Genomic DNA, 24,031 nt, shown 5'->3' with positions numbered 1-24,031 from the left:
GCTGGGGCGCTGGTGGGAGCGGCTCCGGCAGCCCCTCCCGCGACTCCTCTTCCTCCAGCCGGTGCAGACCCTCGCGCGCCTCGTCTGCCGCCTCCGGTCGGAGCGGCTCGTCCACCGCTCCCTGCAGGAGCAGCCCTTCACCCGGCTGTTCCCCCTCCTCCGGCAGGCGCAGATCCCCGCGCGCCTCGTCTGCCCCCTCCGGCTGCTCAGGTGCCCCACGTGGCTCCTCCACCGCTTCACTGTCCTTGGTACACACCTGTGGGGGTGGCGCCCAGGCCCAGAGCAGCGCCGCCAGCTCCCCGATCCGTTGCAGGTGGCGCTCGGACTGGTCCTGTAGCTCTGCCTGCTGGCGACGCACCTCCGCCGCCTGCTCCCGCTGGGCGGCCGCCATTTCGGCCACCCTCTGGGCCAGCTCCTCCACTCCCTGGCTCCGATAAGAACCCGCCGTGCCGCCTCCTGGGTTTCGGCACCACTGTGGCAAGAATAAAGCACGGCGGGTCCAGGGATTAGCGTTCTTAGCCATTTTATTTAATATCTCACCACACATCCCATCACCACACACACCTGAGTCCCTGTGTTTTAACGTGGCGGGCGTGATTGCGGATGCCGTGCAGGTGCGTCCGCCCTCCCTGCACGCCACCGCAGACCACGCCCCACCACATATATGTTCTAAATATTTGATTCCTTTACCACTCCAATCTGGAAAGTTTATCATATTATTGTTTTGTAATATGTCAGGGTTGTTCCAGATAGGTGTACGTTTGCATGGGATTAATGAAGACATTGTTACAAACTCCCACCATGCTGTCAGAGAAGAGCTGATGCTGACGCTCTTAAAGCATTCATGTCGTTTGATGTATGAACTGATAAATTGTCTGAAATCTCTAGATCATTTGAAAAGTGCCTGTTCTACATCTAGCCAAGGTTCATCTAACACAGCATGTTTGAACCATCCTGAGATGAACTGAAGCCTGTTGGCTAAGAAGTATTGTTGAAAGTTAGGTAGATCTAGTCCTCCTTTATCCTTGGTCCTCTGATACACTGAGTTTATCTTTCCAAAGGAATTTAGACATATATGAATATAGAGATCTGAACCAGTCTGGTGACGGTTTGTTCGGGATCATTGACAATAAATAATTGATTTTTGGTAAGACCATCATTTTTACTGCAGCAACCCTTCCCATGAGTGATATGGGTAGAGATTTCCATCAAGCCAAATCACCTTCTACTTTCTTTATTAGTGGGATATGGTTTAATTTAGTTAAATCTGCAAGGTTAGGAGAGAAATTAATACCTAAATATTGAGTATTCCCAGATTACAGTGGGGTAGAAGAAGACTTACAGAAGGAGCAATTAATCGGAAAAACTGTAGATTTTGACCAGTTAATCGAATAATCTGAAAACTCTTGAAAAAGAGTTTATTAATGTAATTACCTCAGAGAGATTGGTTTGTGAGTTCTGGAGAAAAAGCAACACTATGTTCTACATTCTTGCATTTTATGCCCTTAATCACTGTATTCTGTTTAATTGCTGCTGCTACTGTTTCGATAAACACTGCAAACAGTAAAGGGGGGAGTGGGCGTCCCTGCCTGGTGCCCCTCAGGAGACAGAAGCTGGAGGATGTTTGGTCATTTGTTCTGACACAAGCTGTTAGTTTATGAGTTTCCAAACCAAATTTGTGTCAAGTTGCAAATAAAAATTTCCAGTTAACTCTGTCAAACGCTTTTTCTGCATCTAGAGATAATTTTTTGGTTTCAGTGTTTTTTCTGCATGAACAGTCTATTAAATTAAGTAGTCTACGTGTATTTGTTGATGAGTGCCTACCTTTTATGAAACCAGTTTGGTCAGGATGAATTGAGAGGGGGGTTATCTCCTCTAATCTCTTTGAGAGAGCTTTGCAGATTATTTTAAGGTCTACATTAATAAGGGATATTGGACGATAGCTTGAGGGATATACAGGGTCTTTCCCTGATTTTAGCAAGAGACTAATATTTGCAGAATTCATATTTGGTGGTAGTCTGCCATATTCCATGAATTCCTGCAACATCTTGTGGGATACTGGTGCTAGAATCGTCCAGAGTTATTTGTAGAATTCTGCAGGAAAGCCTGGACCTGGAGCCTTATTACTGGGCATGCTTATCAGGGCTTCCTGGAGTTCACCTGATGTCAGTGGGGAGTGATGAATGGGATGCTGAAGCACCCCCAAAAATAGGCTAAAATTGCCCCTGAGTTATATAAGGATATAAGAGTTTTTAAATACTTGGCATTGCATTCTGACTTTAATCTACAGCCAATGAACATTCTGCACACACTACATCATTACAGTTTATCTCAACCTAACAGCTGGGAAAGGTTTCAGCACCCAGACAAACCTGAAGTGGTTAACCAGAAGAAAACGTATGGCTGGATAATTTGCTGTTATTAATTAATAGATACAGTACTGATTATGCTTATCATTGCAATGTCAGCTATTGATCTGATTGCTCATTTCCAAGTTAAATTATTGATTGGGTTTACCATGTCTTACCTGGAAGGGGGGTTATTAGGCACGTCACCTAGACTCCCACCATCCTGAATCTTTATCACTTGCACTTTGATACTTTCTATTAGTCATGAATGAGTAAGATATAAATCTGTCCAACTCCATCAAGCTCTGAAGTCTGCTCCAGTGTGACTTGCAGGAAGGTAATGAGATCGATGAGTTCAGTCGGGTTCTGATTTGTGTTGTACACAGCTAGTATTTTGCTGCAACTGGGAATATTGTTTGTACATTGTAGTGCACATACTAGTAACTACACATAAGCCTCAAACTAAGGATTCAGTTAGTTTTTAGATTTTTTGTCGTGTTGTTTTAACAATCTGTAAAATTTCACTCAGGCAATGTTCATCTGACTAATTAAGGAGCAGTTGTAGTTGAAGCTCTGATTGTGTGACTCGTGTAGGATAAACTATCTAATGACACTGATTTATAATTACTCAGAAGCTCAGTTCTACAGAAGGGGAGTCTCCAGACCACAACATGGCAAAACTCCTTATAGGTAAATAACGTTCATTCATTCTTCCATTAACTTTTCCTTGTTAATTTATTGAGCGGTAGAGCATCGTCATTATAATACTGAATTTATCATTATTATTATTTTAATTACTCTGTATTTTTTTCTATCCTTCTATCTTGGATAAAGATTACGTGTATTTACTAGAGATCACGTCTCAGGCCAAGATTTAAGGATTTATGGTGTTTCTCAACAACAACGCTCCATCTGGTGGCAGATGGCTGCATGGCAGTCAAAACACATCAATTTACCAGCACCGGGCATCAGCTAAAATGTTAACAATTATGTCTAACAACAGTAGTAACAAAAGCAATAATTTTCACGCTTTCTTGTTTCCTTGTTTCAGCTCTGGGCATTCTGTGTGTTCTACACATTTGTAAGTACCTGTGTTCACTGACCGAGTCTTGCCAGCATGATCCAAGTTTCAGAACAAACCCAACGAGTCTTTGCTCTATCTGCCCTTAGGTTCAGCCAATAAGCTGGTGTGCCATATGACCAACTGGGCCCAGTACAGACCAAGTGCTGGCAAATTCACACCAGATAACATCGATCCCTTCCTGTGCACCCATGTCATCTATGCTCTGGCCACCATTAACAGCTACAACCAGATCACCCCCATTGAGTACAATGATGAGGAGCTGTACAGGAGCCTTAACAGCCTGAAGACTGTGTGAGTTCAGCCGTGCTATGCACCAGTATTAACCACAATTTAATATTAGCAACCACTTTTAAGCCAAAAACCACATTTCAGTGTTTCCATCGCAGCTTCTTTCAGTAGAGTAGCTTTTAGAAGAACATTTAAATAAGAAGGATGAGTAGCCTTGAATTCTGTCACAATATTTGTAATTATTTAGAAATAATTAAGATCACAGCAATCTGGAAGTAAGGTGTTCCTTAATTATTTAAGGTTATGTCTTTGTGTCTCCTACTCTCTGCTAACAGCAACCCTGCACTGAAGACTCTGCTGACTGTTGGAGGAACTGTTAATGGAGTGAGCCCGTGAGTTCTCAGATCTCATATCTACCTCTATTACTTTCATGTAGACGAGATGTCATGTTTCATATTTCCCTGCATCCCACCAGATTCATTGCTATGGTTTCCACTTCTGAGAATCGTGCACTCTTTATCAAGTCTGCCATCACTTTCCTGCGTGCCCATAACTTCGACGGGTTAAACCTGGACTGGGAATATCCTGGACACAATGGTAGCCCAGACGGGGACAAGGAGAGGTTCACTCTATTGGTCACGGTAAACACAGCTCACACTGGCCTCAAACTTTAAATGCAATGTTGAAGCTAGACTACATTGTGGCATGATGGTTAGCGCTGTTAGCTGTGACAGTAGGTGTATGAGTGTGAATGGTCTGTGTCTCTGTGTTAGCCCTGTGAAAAACTGGTGACCAGCGAAGAGTGTAACCGGCCTCTCACCCTGTAGCAGCAGGACCCTGAACTGAATAAGCAGAGAAAATGAATGTTTGGGAGTGTTTTCTCTACCACTGAATTCTTTTGGTTGGGTTAATTTCAAAAAGTTGCTTTTTGTTGAATTTTTGTTGATCACTGCATTGCAAAATTTTGTTGATGAATGAAATAATTCTTGTAAAACAGAGCAGCCACTATAGCTTTCAATCCATTCAGTGTCTCCATGGTCTCATATGTTAAACCTCACAAATATTAAATTAAAATAAGGTCCCGTGTGTCTTCGACCTTGAAATAACACTGCACTGGAAATCTTGTTTCTTGTATTACACTCTGCACCCTGTGGAACAGATTGATGAGAGGATGAATGTACCCTACCCTGTTTTCTTTCATTTTGCCTCTGTCACCGATCTTTTTCCTGACAGTTTACAATATACATTACTTTACTTATGCATTACTGTATTTATGTAACAACTGACACCTTTTCCTCACAAAAACCAAAAAACCCTTTATCATGACAGTGCATTGCTTTGAGAATAATCATTCTTCATTGTTGTAATCAGAATTTCCTCTGACTGGCTCTGCGCTGCTTTTGCCCTTGCCCCTATAGGAGCTTGTAAAAGCATTCGAGGCTGATGCCATAGAAAACAAGAGAACTCAGCTGCTGCTATCGGCCAATGTTGCTGCAATTCTTCAGACCGTTGATAGAGCATATGAGGTCGCCAAGATTGCACCGTAAGCTTGATTTCAGCATTTGTACATATTTTCAGGAAAGTAAGGTATCCCCCCCAAAATTTTCACCATTACTGAACTTTAGCATTAGCAAATTACTCATTAGTATTAATTATTAGTGTTCCTTATTTCAAATGACACAGAGCCCAATTTTACATGTACTGTGTGACCACAAAGGTCCCATATGGTCTGTGTCTTTCACAAATGAACAAATGTATTGAACAAAAGTTTCCAACCCAACAGACACTTTGACTTTATCAACATCATGACCTATGACTACCATGGTCACTGGGACCCACTAACTGGACACAACAGCCCACTGTATGAGAGCGCTGTGGACTCTGGCATACAACTTCATTACAACATAGTAAGAACCACACTATCACATCTACATCTGTCTTCTGGGTTGTTGAAAAGAATGAACAGGGGGTGATTTATGAAAAGAGAGAGCCCCCCCACCCCCAATAACAGGGGGCAACTGTATACTATGAAGCCTGTTAGATCATATTATTGCTATAATGTAACATTTAAAGAACGTGTATATGAATTTCAACTAAACTGTTTTAGAAATTAAAAATAACCACAAGAATATTGAAACCCTTTTAATTAAATTAATATGCTCAGTGTTCCTCGCTTTCTTCTTCAGATAAAGGTTATCCAATCAAATGTAACATAACAAGTTTAACACAAGCTTTATGCAATGTTCTTCTCCCTGTTTTGTAGAACTCCTCTATAGCCCACTGGGTATCTCTGGGAGCACCGTCTGAAAAGCTGCTGCTAGGTTTCCCTACTTATGGAAGGACCTTCCGTCTTAGCACTGGGGCAAATGGCCTGGGAGCACCAGCCAATGGGCCCGCACATGCTGGACCCTACACTCGCACTGAAGGTTTCTGGTCCTTCTATGAGGTACAATAACACATTTATAAAAAGCTCAAGTTTGTTTGTGCTGTAAGTCACCTATTACTCCATGATTGGTGGCTGTAGCTCAGGAAGTAGAGGAGGTCATCTATTAATTGGAAGCTCTGTGGTTTGATCCCTGGCTGGTCCAGTATCCTTAGGCAAGGCATTGAAGCCCATGTTGCTCTCCAGTGTGTTCATCAAAGTGTGAATGTTAGATAGAAAGCATTTAGGTGTGGAAAAAGTGCTTGTATGAATGCATGCTTCATAAATCCCTGTGAGTGCTCAAGTAGAGTAGAAAAGCCCTATGCAAGAACCTCTTCACCTACCATTAATCCACTAGTCCAAAAGCCTGTGTTGTTTCTGGGTTACCAGATCTGTGACTTCACTAATACTGCTACTCTTGGATGGATCTCTGAGCAAGAGGTTCCATATGCCACCTATGGGAGTTCCTGGTTGGGCTATGATGACCAGCGCAGCTATTCTTCCAAGGTAAACAGCTTTGATATGCCTCAAATAAGACAAGTTCTTGTATTTGTTCTGTCCTATTTAATTGTGCCCACTTTTATTATAATCAGTTTTGTTGGCTGTCCTGCAGGTCCAGTGGCTGACTGCCCACAATTTGGGAGGTGCTCATGTGTGGACTTTGGATATGGATGACTTCGGTGGATCTTTCTGCTCAGCTGGAGCTTATCCTCTCATCAACCACCTCAGGATTTCAATGGGTAAGTGGTGTCATTCAGCTAACTCAGCGTTTATGAAATACAATACAATACAACACAACTTTATTTATATAGCAGATGTAAAACCAAAGTGCTTCACAACAAGGTTAAAACATAACAGATAACAGGGTACAAATAAACTAACAAGTGAGAAATGCTAGTTAAACAATCAATACAGATAAAATAGGAAATAAAGCATCTCAGCGTAATCTAGTGGATAAAATCACTGAGAATTCGTAAATATAAGGTGGGGGTATTTGGGCAGCAAATTGGCCCCGAGGAATATGGTTATCAAACTACACTGTTTCTGTTTTCTTCTCATTTATAAGAGAGTTATCAGAGAGCCAGTCTTTGACCTCTCTCAAGCACTCTAGCAGACAGTGTACTGGCGACGAAATGTCATCAGATAGCCCAAAGTGAATTTGAATATGGTCAGCATAAAAGTGAAAGGAGATATTATACTTCTCAAAGATAGAGCCTAGGGGCAGCACATACAATGAAAACAACATAGGGCCCAACACAGATCCCTGGGGCACACCACAGTAGAGGGAAGCAACAGAGGAAAAGAAGCAGTGACGGAGTAGGACGATAGATACGATCTAAACCAGTTAAGGGCACTGCCCCTTATGCCTACTATATGTTCAAGCCTCATTAGGAGGATATTATGGTCCACCGTAACAAAGGCAGGTGTCAAGTCCAATAAGACCGTAGAGCACCCTGAGTCAGCAAATAAAAGAAGGTCATTAAGGACTCTCAGCAGAAAGAAATAAAAGAATAAAAACAAAAGTTTAGTCACTTTCTGCATATAACCTTTTTTTCATTGTCCTGTGATACAGGCTTTGGTCCAAAACCTACCACCACTCCACGCCCTACCACCACTAGGGACCCAAGTGCTGACTTCTGCCGTGGCCGTCCTGATGGGTTGTATGAAAACCCAGCTGACAAAACCACCTACTTCCAGTGCTTCCAGGGAAACACCTACCTGCACCGCTGCCAGCCTGGTCTCATCTACTGGGACTCCTGCAAGTGCTGCAACTGGCCCTGAGCCACAGAAGCATGAATTAGAGAACAAAAGTTCAACAATACAAAACAGTCAGTTATGGTTCAGTAAAATGTTGCCACAACTTAAACTGATAAACATCACTGTCCTGAGTTAGAGCAGAAACAGAAAGTAAACCAACATGATATTACTTTTTGCATTTGACTAAACTAAATAAACTAAATCAATTCATAATGTGTTCCAGTGATTCGGAACACGTGAGTGTATCCTACTTGAATATTTGTCTTTGATGTGCTTTAGAGAAAACTGTGCCTTACTACATTTGATGTAATTGAGCTGCTCTAATTTTAAGTGACAATTATTGCTATGTTTTCATTTTGTGAACTGATTACACTTTAATTGAATGAAATGGGGCAGCCCGCTTGTGTGGTTGTGTGGTAGTGAGCACCAATGCCTCACAGCAAGTAGCTCTCTGATTTACATACAGACTGGGGTTACATATAGTGGGTAAAATACGTATCGAAGATGTCACCAATTTTCTAAGTAGATATATTTCTAAAGGTGTTACTGACATGACATTCTCATCAGATGTTGCTACAACCCATCAAATCCACACATGCAAAGGAACCACAGATATATAAATGTATGTGTAATAACAACAAATGACACAGGGAAAAGTGTTGAACACATGAACAAAAGGGAGGTGCAAAAAGACTGGAAAGACATTACCACAGCTGAAATCTATCAATATTTAGAAAGCAATCCTGACACTCTAGATTGATATTAGCTGGTTTAGTTTCAAATGATGGCCTATCAAAATGTCTTATTATGGTGTCACACAAAAACCCCCGCACATAATGGGTAAATCCAATGAACTCATGCAAGACCTCCACAACATACTGATGGCATTGGTTACAGAAGAATTTAGGATATGTCTGTGAAATACTGGGATAACAATCTGGACATATGCCATAACACCCACCATGTCTGGAGGTCAAAAGGCAATGCATATCACCGCAAAAATACCATACCAATAGTGAAGTTTGGAGGTGGGAACATCATGGTTTGGGGCTGTATTCCAGCATATGGCACTGGCACACTTCAATTAACTGAAAGAAAGATAAATGAAAAAATGTAGAGAGACATTCTTGATAAAAATCCACTGTCATCCACCAGGATGATGAAGATGAAATGAGAGTTAACATTTCAGAAAAACCCATGATCGCAAACACACAGCTAAGGAAACTCTCAACTGATTTCAGAGAAAGACAATAGAGCTGCCCATATGACCAGCCAATCACCTGATCTTAATCAATCTGAAAATTGGATGGGTTGTTATCGACATCTGATGAGGATTTCATGTGCCTAGCACCTCTAGAAATATATTTACTTCAAGGGCGTAGATTTGGCATGGACGGAAGGGACGTGTCCTCACCAACATCCAGCGATTATTGAATTGTCCCCACAAATAATTTGATCTCTTCGAGTAAAGAAAAACAAACCTGATAGAAAAAAAAAAAAGATCTGTCAGCGTCTCATTCAGCGAGCGGAGCAGAAAGAGTTGAATTACGTTCTCTACTGGAGTCCTACGTCATGTGACAAATATGGCCGATGTGATTGGCTGAGCCTTTCAGGGAGCTCTGTTTAGTTTCAGCAGCGGCAAACCTGCGCTGTGAGGAGGAGAGGAGGACGGCAGCAAAGAGGAAGAACCTGGATATAAGAAAGTATTTTTCAAAGAAACCTGTAAGTCACTTAAAGTCAAGTTCACTCATATAATGTGTCACAACGTTACAGGCTATGCTAGGCCATACATGCCAACACTCACGATTTTTCCGGGGAATCCCGAATTTCAGTGCCCCTCCCGAAAATCTCCCGGGGTGACCATTCTCCCCAATTTCTCCCGATTTTCCACCCGGACAACAAAACTGAAAACCATATCCCAGACTGGCCCAGCCAATTCCAGTTTCCAACGATGGCTACTATTACTGCAGCTACTTAGTTTTAATATTACTCTTATTACTCTTTCTGGGTCGCAAAATAAACATAGATAACATAAATAGCTGTGTAAACGTCAAATAACTTAAACATGTTATTGTTTGGCCTTTTTCAGTGCTTTAGTTGTGTTTTATTTGTTGGTGAGTAAATTGTTTTGGCTGAGATTAAAGTTATTAGATTAAATTAGATTAAATAAAACTTTATTAATCCCTCGGGAGGATTCCTCCGGGTTCTCACACAGCTGAATAAACTGCTGTGTGAAAACAGCAGATTATTCGACCATCTACGCCAGCATCCGGTTATATTTTAGACAGCCAGGAGCAGACGGCAGGTGACGTAATTCTGAAGGCTAGACCGTCCAATTTCACAGTCGCTCATTTCCGGTCTACCCGGCTTTCGGAGGACCCGGCCCACTTAGACCACAAAGGCCGGGTCCTCAGGTGGACGCAGCCTCTGAATTTGGACACCCCCGGCCTGTTTCCGGCCGGACAATAATAACGGTGACATTTAAGTTATTTTATCTGATAAATAAACCCTGTAAAATCAAGTTTTTTGTATATATATGTACATGTATATCCCCCCAGCCCCTTTGAATGTCTCCCTAATTCTGAGGTCTCAAGGTTGGCAAGTAGGTGCTAGGCTTGGTCCACATCAGTCTAAAATTGTATGTAACCATGAATAATGTGATGCCATGTCCACCAGGAGAGACTGGACAGTATAGATGTAAAACAAATATGCCAGCAGTTCATTTCAGCTTACGAGAGGAGCAGGCATGTGTTTGTTGTGTGGGCATGTAGTCCATGTCTGTTGCTGTAACAGTAGTTCATGTTTAGAATAAAACATCCCAGCTCACTGATCTGATAGAGGGCAGTCGTGCCTAAAATGCTGCATAATGTTGCTGAGAGATCTTTTACTTTGTGGTAATCTTAGACGAGTAGTTTTATGGACAAAACCCACCAGGTCATTCAGTGTTCCCTTAGTGCTGATGTGTCAGAGATGTTGGTGTAACTGAAGTAATGATGTTAAGTCCTTAAAGTCATAATCATTTATTGTCATGACTGTATTTGAAGCTATTTTTACTTTTGTATGATACCTGATTTATATGGAATATGGCTGAAGTAAACTAAAGTCTAAAATACTTATTTGTTTAATAGTAATTTAACATTATATAATTCACATATAAAACTATGAATTGTAATTTTAAATGGTTTAAAAGCAGGTAGAATAGCACATGTAGGCAAGTATATTTCTCCTTTTTTTTTCAAGAAGCAAAGACAAAAAGGAAAAAAAAAAGAAACAGGGCAGGGTTCGGTGGGTGAATCATCCGTCCCCACCAACGCCAAAACCAAATCTACACCCTTGATTTACTTAGTAAATTGATGAGATGTTTTATGCTTTTTTTACCTGCTGAGACTCAATCAGGAATAATCTACAGCACCTGACTCAAACAACAGTGAGGCAAATCAAGCCAATATCTCCCTAAATTACAGACTCTGCATGCATTGTTGGGCCAAACACGAACGCACTACTTCCAAAGGTTGCGCATGTGCCTTCACACGCACATGAACTTGAGTGACATCTCATTCTTAATCCATCTGGATTAATTTGATGTTGGCCCCTGTTGTGGAAGTTTTCCATTTAAATAAAGCCTGCAGACGAGCGGTGAGCAGTAGCTAACATTCTTTAATCCAAACAAAGAACAGACAAACCAAGCTTGTGGAGAGCCTGCATGACCGCGGGGCAGACGGTACAATACAAGGTCATGAATAACACACTGCTGGTAAATTCACAAAGACACAGAAAGTGGCAAATAAGGTTAAGTCAGCACGGCCCAAAAGCCCATGCAACCCAGGATGTTGCTGTCACCTTTCTGCTCCTGTAAAAAGAAACATACATACATACATACATACATACGTTTTGTCACTCTGGGTGGAGGTGCAATCTTGCATACTGGTGTCAACTCAGTCAAAGCTTTTGTCAGTCCAGTCAGTCCCCATTTTTTATTTGCTGACAGTAGAACCTCTCGTGACACAATAAGTTTCTACTGCCAGCAATGACGTCATTTCAAAAAAGAAAAAAGAATTTAGACTGGATTACCTCGCTGAATCCTTTTTGACAGGGACTTTATGATTGTCCCTAATAAGTGGCTTTCTCCCAAGCCCATTTTAATTTTGGAGAAGCTCACTTACAAATGATCAACATGTTGTGTAGAGCTTTCGATTCCGATCTTGCAGGCCTGCTTGAAAAAGGGAAAACTGCCAAACAAAAAAATCTCAGTGCACTGTTAAAATCAAAAAATAGGAAGGTCTAGTTTTAGGACTTGTCTAAGCGTACTCGCTTAGAATGATGAAAAAACAAAACTAATTGGCAGGTTCAAAGTGGTACCAAAGGAAAATGCATCAGCCACGTAAATCTCCAAAACTTTCATCCACCAGTCACACCTCACACAACAGCAATATTCTATTAGATGATGAGTTTTTTCCATGTACCCAGATGTGTGTCATGATAAGACCTCCCCCACACATCAGAAACAAGAAACTCAATAATCTATTAGTCTCCACTCATCTGACCCCCCTGCATCATTCTGTTCACCCCTGCAATGATTCAATCATCCTTCCCCAAAAATAACACTAGTTCACTCGTCTATGTATCACTGCTTAAGCTGCTAAGTGAACCGGACAAGATGATGGTAACAAAAACGCTTAAAATACTGTTTGATCGTCATGAGATTCATTGCATGTGTGTTTGTGTTAGTAGGATTAATGCATTTTTCTGGTTGTGTAATTTTGTGTACCTCTCCTCTTTGCGGTGCTCCAGACACTTTTCAATTCTCCACGCAAGGCAGTCGTTTTTTCCTTCCCAGTTTCCTAAACCCAAATTTCATTCCCACACTACAACAGCATTCCTCCATGTCCTCCCCTGCTCCTTCCACTGTGGTCTCATCTCATCTCTCCCCCTTGCAGAAGTCCAGTGAGAGTCAGTTGTCTTTCAGCTTTGTCCTGTTTTCCACTGTCTCATTTTGCCATTTTGCTCCAAAAGTGGCAAATGTCCAACTCAGGCAGTCTTTTCAAAAGTCCATTCACACAGAGTGAAGTTGCAGCTCGTTGGAAATGCACATCCATCCATCCAGTCATGATGATGCCATTTTTCTCCTTGCTGTCGCTGTCTTGCACAGCTGCTGCTGCTGGACCTTTTCTTCACTGCTCAGGATGCTGCTGTGAGCTCTTGAGATCCATCTCGTTGTTCTGAAACTGCATTTCTTGTCTTCAGGGAGAGATTCTTGGAGCTTGTTTTCTCAAGGTGACAAACACGTGGAAGTTAAGCTGTAACACAATTCAGCCAAAACTTGGCTTGAGTGTTTCTAATGATGTTAACCTATAATTTTCTTCCGTCTGCTGCACGTGGAAAATTGATCCAGGTCTGCTCTTCACCTGCAAGTGACACACTGAGACATTTTGATCGTTCTTATCACTGCTTAAAACAACACATCTCCTCTCTCTGATTCTGAACTCCCCTTTCTTATAAACCCAGAGAGATTGTAGTTGTTCTACGTTGAAAAACACCAAACCCTCTTCCTATTTTTTGCTTATTGTCATCAACAATTTTGCTACAAAGAAATTTTTCGTGTGTCCACCCTAGGGGGGCTGGTGGCCTGCAGTACCACCACCTTCTGCTACTTGGAGACGATTACTTTTACACACATTTCTCCACTCCACTCTCTTTTTTTCTTGTTTTTGTTCCCCATTTTGAACAACTGTTTTTACACACACACATCAACCAATTATCTCACTTGTTCAACATTTCTTTTCCTTTCTCCCCAACTCACACAACCATCCTCTGCAGTCTTACACACTACACATTTACCCAGTTCTTACCATACAGTTACACACTGAGTTTTGTCTCTGGCTGCCTGGTGGAAGGCCTGCCGCTTTACTGGATCCAGTTTCCCATTACTACACGAGGCGTCCCCCATGAGGTTCCTTGCCTTCTACAGACCAAGGAACAAACACCGCCACTCTGCGCACTATTGTACCCAGAAATGGACTCTGACAGTGTACCCGAACCGCTGTCCCTGTGACGTACTTGGACCGAACAAAGGGTGGGCTGGCTTCTCCCCAACAGCGCACTCAAGCCAATGTCCTTGTGATGGACCGTTCCTGACACAAGCCTGGGGTCTCAAACCACCAGGATTTTTCCCTCCGGAGACTCGAACTCCGGGTTGGCAGGCGTTCACCCCCCCTCGGCAAGACAAAAACTCTCCATGACTGTATACAAGTTAGCTACAACTCACCCATCTGCAGGAGTCCCCTCAAAGTCGATAGTCTTGGTGGTGACTGAAACACACGGCTCCGTGACTCCTCCATTTCCTTTGCTTCAACAGCCAGTAGGACAAAGGCAGCTTTTTCCTCAGGGGTGATTAGCCCGTTCACGGAACCGTTGTTCAGCGACCACACGGACCACCCTGCTCACAGCGCCATTTTGTTGTGGAAGTTTTCCATTAAATAAAGCCTGCAGACGAGCGGTGAGCGGTAGCTAACATTCTTTAATCAAAACACAAAGAACAGACAACCAAGTTGGTGGAGAGCCTGCATGACCGCGGGGCAGACGGTCAGCAGAGTCTCCCTGAGCCTAGCATGGCTCTCAGTTAAATACCTTCTTCAGGAACAAAAGGCAATACACAGCTGTTTCATACCTTAAAGTTCACACTCCCTTGCTACCTCCCAGAGTCCTCGAAGAGACAAAAGACTCTTCCTGTGGAGTTCTGCTTCCCCCAACTTTCTTACTACACCCCCACCATTTGTCTTACTGTATGAGTGTGAGACATGTTAAAATCCAGTGGCACCAAGACATTATACAATAAAATAATGTGATTAATACATAAATAAAAGAAATTCCTATACACTCCTTTTTTGCAACTATAACATCTTCATAGATTTTTCTTTGTGCAATGGTGTGCAGTCATAGGACAAGAAGGGGCCATCCACAAATTGTTCCCACAAAGCTGGGAGCATGAAATTTTTATTTATTGTATTAAACCCCCCAAAATATGACTATCCAGAGTTGGGACCAGGAAGCAGAGTTGCAGTCTTACACGCCTCTCTGCAGCTTCTCTCCTCCTGCTACCCCCCAAAAACCCATCTCCATAGAGACTGTGTCAGCTTTCAAAAAGACAAAAAACAAACTAAAAACCAGCAACAAACAACTTAAACATTAAACAATCACAAAGAAAGAACAATACAGTATCCACATCTGAACCAAAGAGTAAAACAGTGAAATGTGGATTATTAAATATTAGGTCTCTCTCCTCAAAGTCTCTGTTAGTACATGACTTAATAATTGATCAACAAATCAACAAATTGATTTACTCTGCCTTACAGAAACCTGATGGAGCAGGATGATTATGTTAGTTTAAATGAATCAACACCCCCGAGTCATTCTAACTACCAGAAATCTCGAAGCACAGGCCGAGGGGGAGGTGTGGCAGCAATTTTTCACACCAGTCTATTAATTAATGAAAGACCAAGACAGACTTTTAATTGAAAGCCGGATGCTTAACATTGTCCACCCCAGCTGTGAAACTCAGAAACCAGTCTTACTTGTTATCATCTATCGTCCACCTGGGCCTTACACAGAGTTTCTGTCTGATTTCTCAGACTTTATATCTGATTTAGTTCTGAGCTCAGATAAAATAATTATTGTGGGTGATTTTAACATCCATGTAGATGCTAAAAATGACAGCCTCAACATGGCATTTAATCTGTTATTAGACTCAATTGGTTTCTCTCAAAATGTAAAAGAACCCACCCACCACTTTAATCACACTCTAGATCTTGTTTTAACATATGGCATAGAAACTGAACATTTAACAGTGTTTCCTGAAAACCCTCTCCTGTCTGATCATTTCCTGATAACATTTACATTTACAATAATTGATTACACAGCAGTGGAGAGTAGACTTTACCACAGTAGATGTCTTTCTGAAAGCGCTGTAACTAAGTTTAAGAATATAATCCACCCACTGTTATCTTCTTCAATGCCCTGTACCAACACAGAGTAGAGCAGCTATCTGAACGCTACCCCAACAGAGGTCGATTATCTTGTTAATAATTTCACCTCCTCACTACGTACGACTCTGGATACTGTAGCTCCAGTGAAAACTAAGGTCTCTAATCAGAAGTAACTGACTCCGTGGTATAATTCTCAAACACGTAGCCTAAAGCAGATGACTCGTAATCTGGAGAGGAAATGGCGTGTCACAAATTTAGAGGATCATCATTTAGCCTGGAGAAATAGTTTGTTGCTTTATAAGAAAGCCCTCCGCAAAGTCAGAACATCTTACTATTCGTCACTGATTGAAGAAAATAAGAACAACCCCAGGTTTCTCTTCAGCTCTGTAGCCAGGCTGACAAACAGTCAGAGCTCTGTTGAGCCAACCATCCCTTTAACATTAACTAGTAATGACTTCATGAACTTCTTCACAAATAACATTTTTATCATTAGAGAAAAAATTACCAATAATCATCCCACAGATGCAATATTATCTACAGCTACTCTTAGTACCATTGATGTTAAGTTAGACTCTTTTTTTCCAATTGATCTTTCTGAGTTAACTTCAATAATTACTTCCTCCAAACCATCAACGTGTCTTTTAGATCCCATTCCATGTCCTGCTAGACCTCAGTGCAGCGTTCGATACTGTCGACCATAATATCCTATTAGAGCGATTAGAACATGCTGTAGGTATTACAGGTACTGTGCTGCAGTGGTTTGTATCATATCTATCTAATAGACTCCAGTTTGTGCATGTAAATGGAAAGTCCTCTTCATACACTGAGGTTAATTATGGAGTTCCACAGGGTTCAGTGCTAGGACCAATTCTGTTTACATTATACATGCTTCCCTTAGGCAGCATCATTAGAAGACACAGCATACATTTACACTGCTATGCAGATGACACCCAGCTCTATCTGTCCATGAAGCCAGATAACACACACCAATGAGTTAAACTGCAGGAATGTCTTAAAGACATAAAGACCTGGATGGCCGCTAACTTTCTGCTTCTTCATTCAGATCAAACTGAGGTTATTGTACTCGGCGCTGAAAAGCTTAGAAATATGGTATCTAACCAGATTCTTACTCTGGATGGCATTACCTTGGCCTCCAGTAACACTGTGAGGAACCTTGGAGTCATTTTTGACCAGGACATGTCCTTCAACGCACATATTAAACAAATATGTAAGACTGCGTTCTTCCATTTGCGCAACATCTCTAAAGTTAGAAATATCCTGTCTCAGAGTGACGCTGAAAAACTAGTTCATGCATTTATTACTTCCAGGCTGGACGACTGTAATTCATTATTATCAGGAAGTCCTAAAAACTCCCTGAAAAGCCTTCAGCTAATCCAAAATGCTGCAGCAAGAGTCCTGACAGGGACTAGAAAGAGAGAGCAGATTTCTCCTGTTTTGGCTTCCCTTCATTGGCTTCCTGTAAAATCCAGAATCCAGAATCACCCTACTAGAGCACCTTGCTCTCACACTGCAGGCTTACTTGTTGTTCCTAGAGCAGTGGTTCTCAAACTTTTCACAATGAGTACCACCTCATAAAATATATAAAATATATATTGAAGTACTACCCTTATGACTGATGTTAAAGTACAGTAGTATAGGCCTATTTAACAACACATACAGTTTACACGAGATAATTTTATTTCTTATATGAATGTTATTTATTTTAACTGTCATAAACAGGATGTGACAAGTGATAATAATAACAGCTGTACTGCATTAAAACATTCACAGCAGGTGGGATATCCAATCTTCAATGACCTGATGAATCCTGCTTCCGGGACCAAACTGTCAGGGTCTTGGGTCTGAGCGACCCAGGATCTCTGAGCAGCTGTGGACTTATGTTATATTATATGTATTGTATATGTATTTTTGGTGTTGCTGCCACTACTCTGTGTGTGTGTGTGCATGTGGATGCCGGTGTTTCTGCAAACACCGATTTGGGGGGGCCTTCAGGCCTGGTGGGTGTGGCCCTGTTGGCGGACTGGCCACACCCAAAGCCACACACCACTTTATTTTGGCCTCAAACAGCGCTGCCTTCTTCCTGTTTACCCTACGTCATCGGAGCACGCTCACCCGAGGCTGCTTTATTGGTCGCCATGCCGACGGGATATGAGGGGAGGTGGAGCAAATATGAACAACCTACAATTACTGCCTGCTACCACAGATGGACAGAGTTAAATTAGCTCTCTTAAATGCAAGATCTGTATCAAATAAAACTCATCTTCTTCGGAACTTTTTTGATACTCATAAGCTGGATGTCATGCTCCTAACTGAGACATGGCTGAAGTGGCACCCTTGCTGGAACTTTGCCCCTCTTATGCCAGCTTCTTCAGCTGTCTGGGAGGGGAGGCGGGGTAGCCTCTATCATCAAAGACTGTTTTAAATGCAAACAGATACAAAGTCCTGGTGTTTTTACCTCATTTGAGTCCCAACTGCTGACTTTAGGCTGTCCTGTGGTTCTAATTATAGTCATCTATCGTCCACCTAAATATAATGACTTGTTTATTTCGGAATTTTCAGACTTCTTGACATGTTTTATCGCTCACTATGAAATGATTCTTATAGTGGGGGACTTTAATATTCATCTGTGTTGTGAGGATAAACCCCTGGTCAAAGATTTCTTGAATGTAACTGATTCCTTAAACTTCACACAATTTGTGTCTGGGCCAACACGTAAGGGCCACACCCTAGACCTTGTCTTGGGCTACGGGCTGAATGTATCAATGACTGAAAATTGTGTTTTACCTATTCTAGACCACTCTGCAATTTTATTTGATATTTTAATCCCTAAATCTCCAGCTTCTGTGAGGGGAAGATTGCCCCTCAGGTCATCTTGTTATATTAGCCCTGAAGCATTGCTTGGAGTTAAATTAGATCTACCTGATGTGTTGGACCCTATTTTTACCCAGGAGTTATGTGTGGACACCTTGACTGCGAATCTTAATAATACACTTCTTGAACTACTGGACTCTGTTGCTCCCGTAAAGAAATTAAAATGTCAAAAAAGGAGCCCTATGCCTTGGCTAAATGAGGAGCTCTTGAACCGAGCCGAGCGTCACTGGAGATCTTCCCGACTAGAAGTATTTCTCCAGGCTTGGAAGGACTCATTGTCTTCTTTTCAATCAGCGATGTCTGCAGCAAAAGCAAATTATTTCTCAAATCTCATCATGAGCCATAAACATAACTCAAAACTCTTATTCAACACAGTGTTGCAACTTACAGAGAGTAAGTCAACTCTCTGCTGTTCTAATTTGATAGCTCATGACTTTCTTACGTTTTTCAGAGACAGGGCTGAAACACTTAGGAATCAGATTACTCCCTCCTCTAGCTGTTCTCAGACTACTCAGCTGCTTTGCCTGTTGGTGCTGATAAACTGTTCTCTGACTTCAAGGTTATTTCCCTGTATGGATTAACTAAGGTTGTAAAAGCAGCTCGATGTACAACCTGTTCTTTGGATCCTCTACCAGCCTGGGCTATAAAGGAGCTGTGGTCAGCATTAGGACCCTACATTCTCTTTCTTTTAAATACTTCATTGACGACCGGAGTCTTTCCTGAATGTTTTAAATCAGCTGTGGTAGTGCCGATCTTGAAAAAGCCTGGACTGGATGTTGACATGGTCGCAAACTATAGACCCATCTCACATCTGTCTTTTTTATCTAAAGTCTTTGAAAAAGTGTTTTTTAAGCAGCTCACTGAGCGTCTGTCAACTAGCAATCTGTTTGAACCATTTCAGTCTGCTTTTAGACCAAATCACTCCACAGAAACAGCTTTAGTCAAAGAGGTAAATGATCTGCTGGTAAATGCAGACAACGATCGCACTTCAGTTTTATTACTGCTGGATCTAAGTGCTGCGTTTGACACTGTGGATCACTGCATTTTATTGGATAGGCTTGAACATTTTATTGGAGTTACAGGAAATGTTTTATCATGGCTGAGATCTTACCTGTCTGGGAGGTCTCAGACTGTTAGTTTTCAAAATGATCTCTCAGAGACCTGTGCAGTGAGGCATGGGGTCCCTCAGGGCTCCGTACTTGGACCATTGCTGTTTTCTATGTACCTGCTGCCTCTTGGTGTTCTTTTACGTTCTTTTAATGTAACCTTTCATTGTTACGCTGATGACCTGCAGCTTTATGGTCCTTTAACCATTGGAAACTGTGCTGAAGTCTCTAAACTAGAATCTTGTCTATCTGCAATTAAGGGCTGGTTATCGAATAATTTCTTGCTCCTAAATACTGATAAAACAGAGTTGATGGTCATTGGGCCACACAAATTTCAGCACTTGTTCCAAAATTTCATCTTGAGAATTGATGACAGTGTCATAAATTGTAGGGACAAGGTAAAAAACTTGGGTGTGTGGTTTGACATGGTGCTCTCCTTCGAGTCTCATGTAAAAGAGATAACAAAGACCGCCTTTTATCATTAGAGGAACATCAGCCAGAATCAGACAAGTTTTGTCAAGTGACACTGCAGAGGTTCTTGTCCATGCATTTGTGTCCTCACGCATTGATTATTGCAATGCTCTTCTTTCTGGGCTACCAAAGAAAAGTTTCAGAGGTCTACAGATGGTGCAAAATGCAGCTGCTCGAATTTTAACAAGAACTGGGAAATTTGAGCACATTACCCTGTTCTGAGATCTCTGCATTGGCTACCTTGTCAGGTTCGAGCAGATTTTAAGGTCCTGCTGGAAGAGAGACAGAGATTAATAACAGATATGATTCAATGCAGAGAGGTCTGTTAACACATAGTGAGTGAGAAAGGTGACTGGAAAGGAAAAACTCAATGCATCATGGGAATCCCCGGCAGCCTACGTCTATTGCAGCATAACTAAGGGAGGATTCAGGGTCACCTGGTCCAGCCCTAACTATATGCTTTAGCAAAAAAGAAAGTTTGAAGCCTGATCTTAAAAGTAGAGACAGTGTCTGTCTCCTGAATCCAAACTGGAAGCTGGTTCCACAGAAGAGGGGCCTGAAAACTGAAGGCTCTGCCTCCCATTCTACTTTAAATACTCTAGGAACAACAAGTAGGCCTGCAGTGTGAGAGCGAAGTGCTCTAATAGGGTGATATGGTACTACAAGGTCATTGTAGTACTATATTTTCATTTGTGCTGCCAGACGCTCCATGAGCGTCATTCAAATGAACCAGCTGCTAGTTAACGAGGGACACCCGGAATGGCTAACCGAAGGTCGGACGGTCCTGATCCCCAAGGACCCCAAGAAGGGACCAGTCCCCTCCAACTACCGACCAATAACCTGCCTCAGTACTACATGGAAGCTCCTGTCAGGCATCATATCGGCTAAGATGAACAGGCACATGGGTCAATACATGAGCGGGACACAGAAAGGAATTGGCAAGAATACCAGAGGTGCAAAACACCAGCTACTGGTAGACAGAACAGTCAGCCGAGACTGCAAGACCAGACTGACCAACCTGTGCACTGCCTGGATTGATTACAAGAAGGCCTACGACTCAATGCCCCACAGCTGGATACTGGAATGCCTAGAATTGTACAAGATCAATGGGACCTTAAGAGCCTTCATCAGGAACTCAATGGGGATGTGGCGTACAACACTAGAGGCCAACTCCAAGCCCATAGCACAAGTCACCATCAAGTGCGGGATCTACCAAGATGCTCTGTCCCCACTGCAGTTCTGCATAGGCCTGAACCCCCTCAGTGAGATCATTAACAAGACTGGCTACGGATACCGACTACGGAACAGAGCAGTTGTCAGCCACCTCCTGTACATGGATGACATCAAGCTGTATGCCAAGAGTGAACGAGACATTGATTCACTGATCCACACTACCAGGCTATACAGCAATGACATTGGAATGTCGTTCGGACTGGAGAAGTGTAGTCGGATGGTAACAAAGAGAGGGAAGGTAGTCAGAACTGAAGGGATTGAACTACCAGAAGGCAACATTGCAGACATAGAGGACAGTTACAAGTACCTGGGGATCCCGCAGGCGAATGGGAACCATGAAGAGGCCGCTAGGAAAGCTGCAACCACCAAGTACCTGCAGAGGGTCAGGCAAGTCCTGAGGAGTCAGTTGAACGGTAAGAACAAGATCCGGGCCATCAACACGTACGCCCTGCCCGTGATCAGGTACCCTGCTGGGGTAATAGGCTGGCCAAAGGAGGAGATAGAAGCCACTGACATAAAGACAAGAAAGCTCCTTACCATGCATGGAGGGTTTCACCCCAAGTCCAGCACCCTGAGGCTGTACGCTAAGCGGAAGGAAGGGGGCCGGGGACTGGTGAGTGTCAGCACCACAGTCCAGGATGAGACAACGAACATCCAAGAATACATCACGAAGATGGCCCCAACTGACAGCGTGCTCAGTGAATACCTCAGGCAGCAGAAACCCAAGAAAGAGGAGGGAGACAAGGAACCATCATGGAAGGACAGGCCCCTGCACGGTATGTACCACCGGCAGATAGAGGAGGTGGCTGATATCCAGAAATCCTACCAGTGGCTGGACAAAGCTGGACTGAAAGATAGCACAGAGGCACTAATCATGGCAGCACAAGAACAAGCTCTGAGTACAAGATCCATAGAGGCTGGGGTCTATCACACCAGGCAAGACCCCAGGTGCAGGCTGTGTAAAGATGCCCCAGAGACAATCCAGCACATAACAGCAGGGTGCAAGATGCTAGCAGGCAAGGCATACATGGAACGCCATAACCAAGTGGCTGGCATAGTGTACAGGAACATCTGTGCCGAGTATAACCTGGAAGTCCCGAGGTCAAAATGGGAAATGCCCCCAAGGGTGGTGGAGAATGACCGAGCTAAGATCCTGTGGGACTTCCAGATACAGACGGACAAAATGGTGGTGGCTAACCAACCGGACATAGTGGTGGTAGACAAACAGAAGAAGACGGCCGTAGTGATCGATGTAGCGGTTCCGAATGACAGCAATATCAGGAAGAAGGAACACGAGAAGCTGGAGAAATACCAAGGGCTCAGAGAAGAGCTCGAGAGGATGTGGAGGGTGAAGGTAACGGTGGTCCCCGTGGTAATTGGAGCACTAGGTGCGGTGACTCCCAAGCTAGGCGAGTGGCTCCAGCAGATCCCGGGAATAACATCGGAGATCTCTGTCCAGAAGAGCGCAGTCCTGGGAACAGCTAAGATACTGCGCAGGACCCTCAAGCTCCCAGGCCTCTGGTAGAGGACCTGAGCTTGAAGGATAAACCGCCTGCAGGGGCGTGCTGGGTGTTTTTATATATATATATATATATATATATATGTGTGTGTGTGTGTATATGTCTCCTAATAGAATATGTCTTTGTTTTTCTCAGTTACTCTTTCCAGCATTTCACAGATTCATTCTATACACAACATATTGCTACTTAGGGGTCAATAGCAGCAACCTACTAATACAGGCCTGCCATAGAGCGGGTGTAACTGAACCTACACAATTTCCAGATCGTCAAGCATTAAGTCCATACGTAGTTTGCTTGCCATATTATCATTAATGCATAGGGCTACGCCCCCTCGAAATCTATTTCTGTCTTTCCTATACAACTTATAACCGTTTATTTCAAATTCATTATTCTCAAAGGCAGCGTCTAAATGAGTCTCAGAAATAGCCAGCACACTTATACTGTTTGTTGACAACAGTGACTGAATTTCCTGAGTCTTATATTTAAAGCTACAAATATTAACATGAGCTACTGAAAAATCTTTACCGGAGAATCCGGGAATAAGTATAGGATCAGACATTTACAGACCGATCAATCTCAACAGCTACAAATGACAACATTGCTGAAGTTTAATAGTTAATTTAGACTTCAGCAATGTTAGCCTGTTAGTTTAAATGAATCAACACCCCTAAGTCATACTAACTACCAGAAATCTCGAAGCACAGGCCGAGGGGGCGGTGTGGCAGCAATTTTTCACACCAGCCTATTACTCAACCAAAGACCCAGACAGACTTTTAGTTCATTTAAAAGCCTGATGCTTAGCCTCGTCCACCCCAGCTGTAAAACTCAGAAACCAGTCTTACTTGTTATCATCTATCGTCCGCCTGGGCCTTACACAGAGTTTCTGTCTGATTTCTCAGACTTTTTATCTGATTTAGTTCTGAGCTCAGATAAAATAATTATGGTAAATGGACTGGTTCTTATATAAAGGTTTTCTACTCTGTCTGA

General features: G+C 42.6%; 1 protein-coding gene across 1 annotated transcript; it reads left to right on the top strand.

The window, feature by feature from the left end:
* The first annotated feature begins 2,660 nt into the window (after positions 1–2,660).
* LOC146519256 (acidic mammalian chitinase-like) lies at positions 2,661–8,228 on the top strand. The gene is made up of 12 exons (XM_085161408.1): positions 2,661–2,685; positions 2,981–3,038; positions 3,400–3,429; positions 3,519–3,723; positions 3,996–4,052; positions 4,136–4,301; positions 5,079–5,203; positions 5,444–5,567; positions 5,924–6,106; positions 6,473–6,589; positions 6,696–6,822; positions 7,656–8,228. The coding sequence occupies exons 2-12, from the start codon at positions 3,020–3,022 to the stop codon at positions 7,862–7,864; spliced, it is 1,362 nt and encodes a 453-aa protein (XP_085017534.1). The 5' UTR covers positions 2,661–2,685; positions 2,981–3,019; the 3' UTR covers positions 7,865–8,228.
* Positions 8,229–24,031: the final 15,803 nt, after the last annotated feature.

Source organism: Neolamprologus multifasciatus, chromosome 5 (assembly GCF_963576455.1).
Source record: "Neolamprologus multifasciatus chromosome 5, fNeoMul1.2, whole genome shotgun sequence".
NCBI lineage: Eukaryota > Metazoa > Chordata > Actinopteri > Cichliformes > Cichlidae > Neolamprologus > Neolamprologus multifasciatus.
The sequence above is the reverse complement of the archived record's forward strand: the minus strand, read 5'-3'. Positions and strand labels throughout refer to the sequence as shown.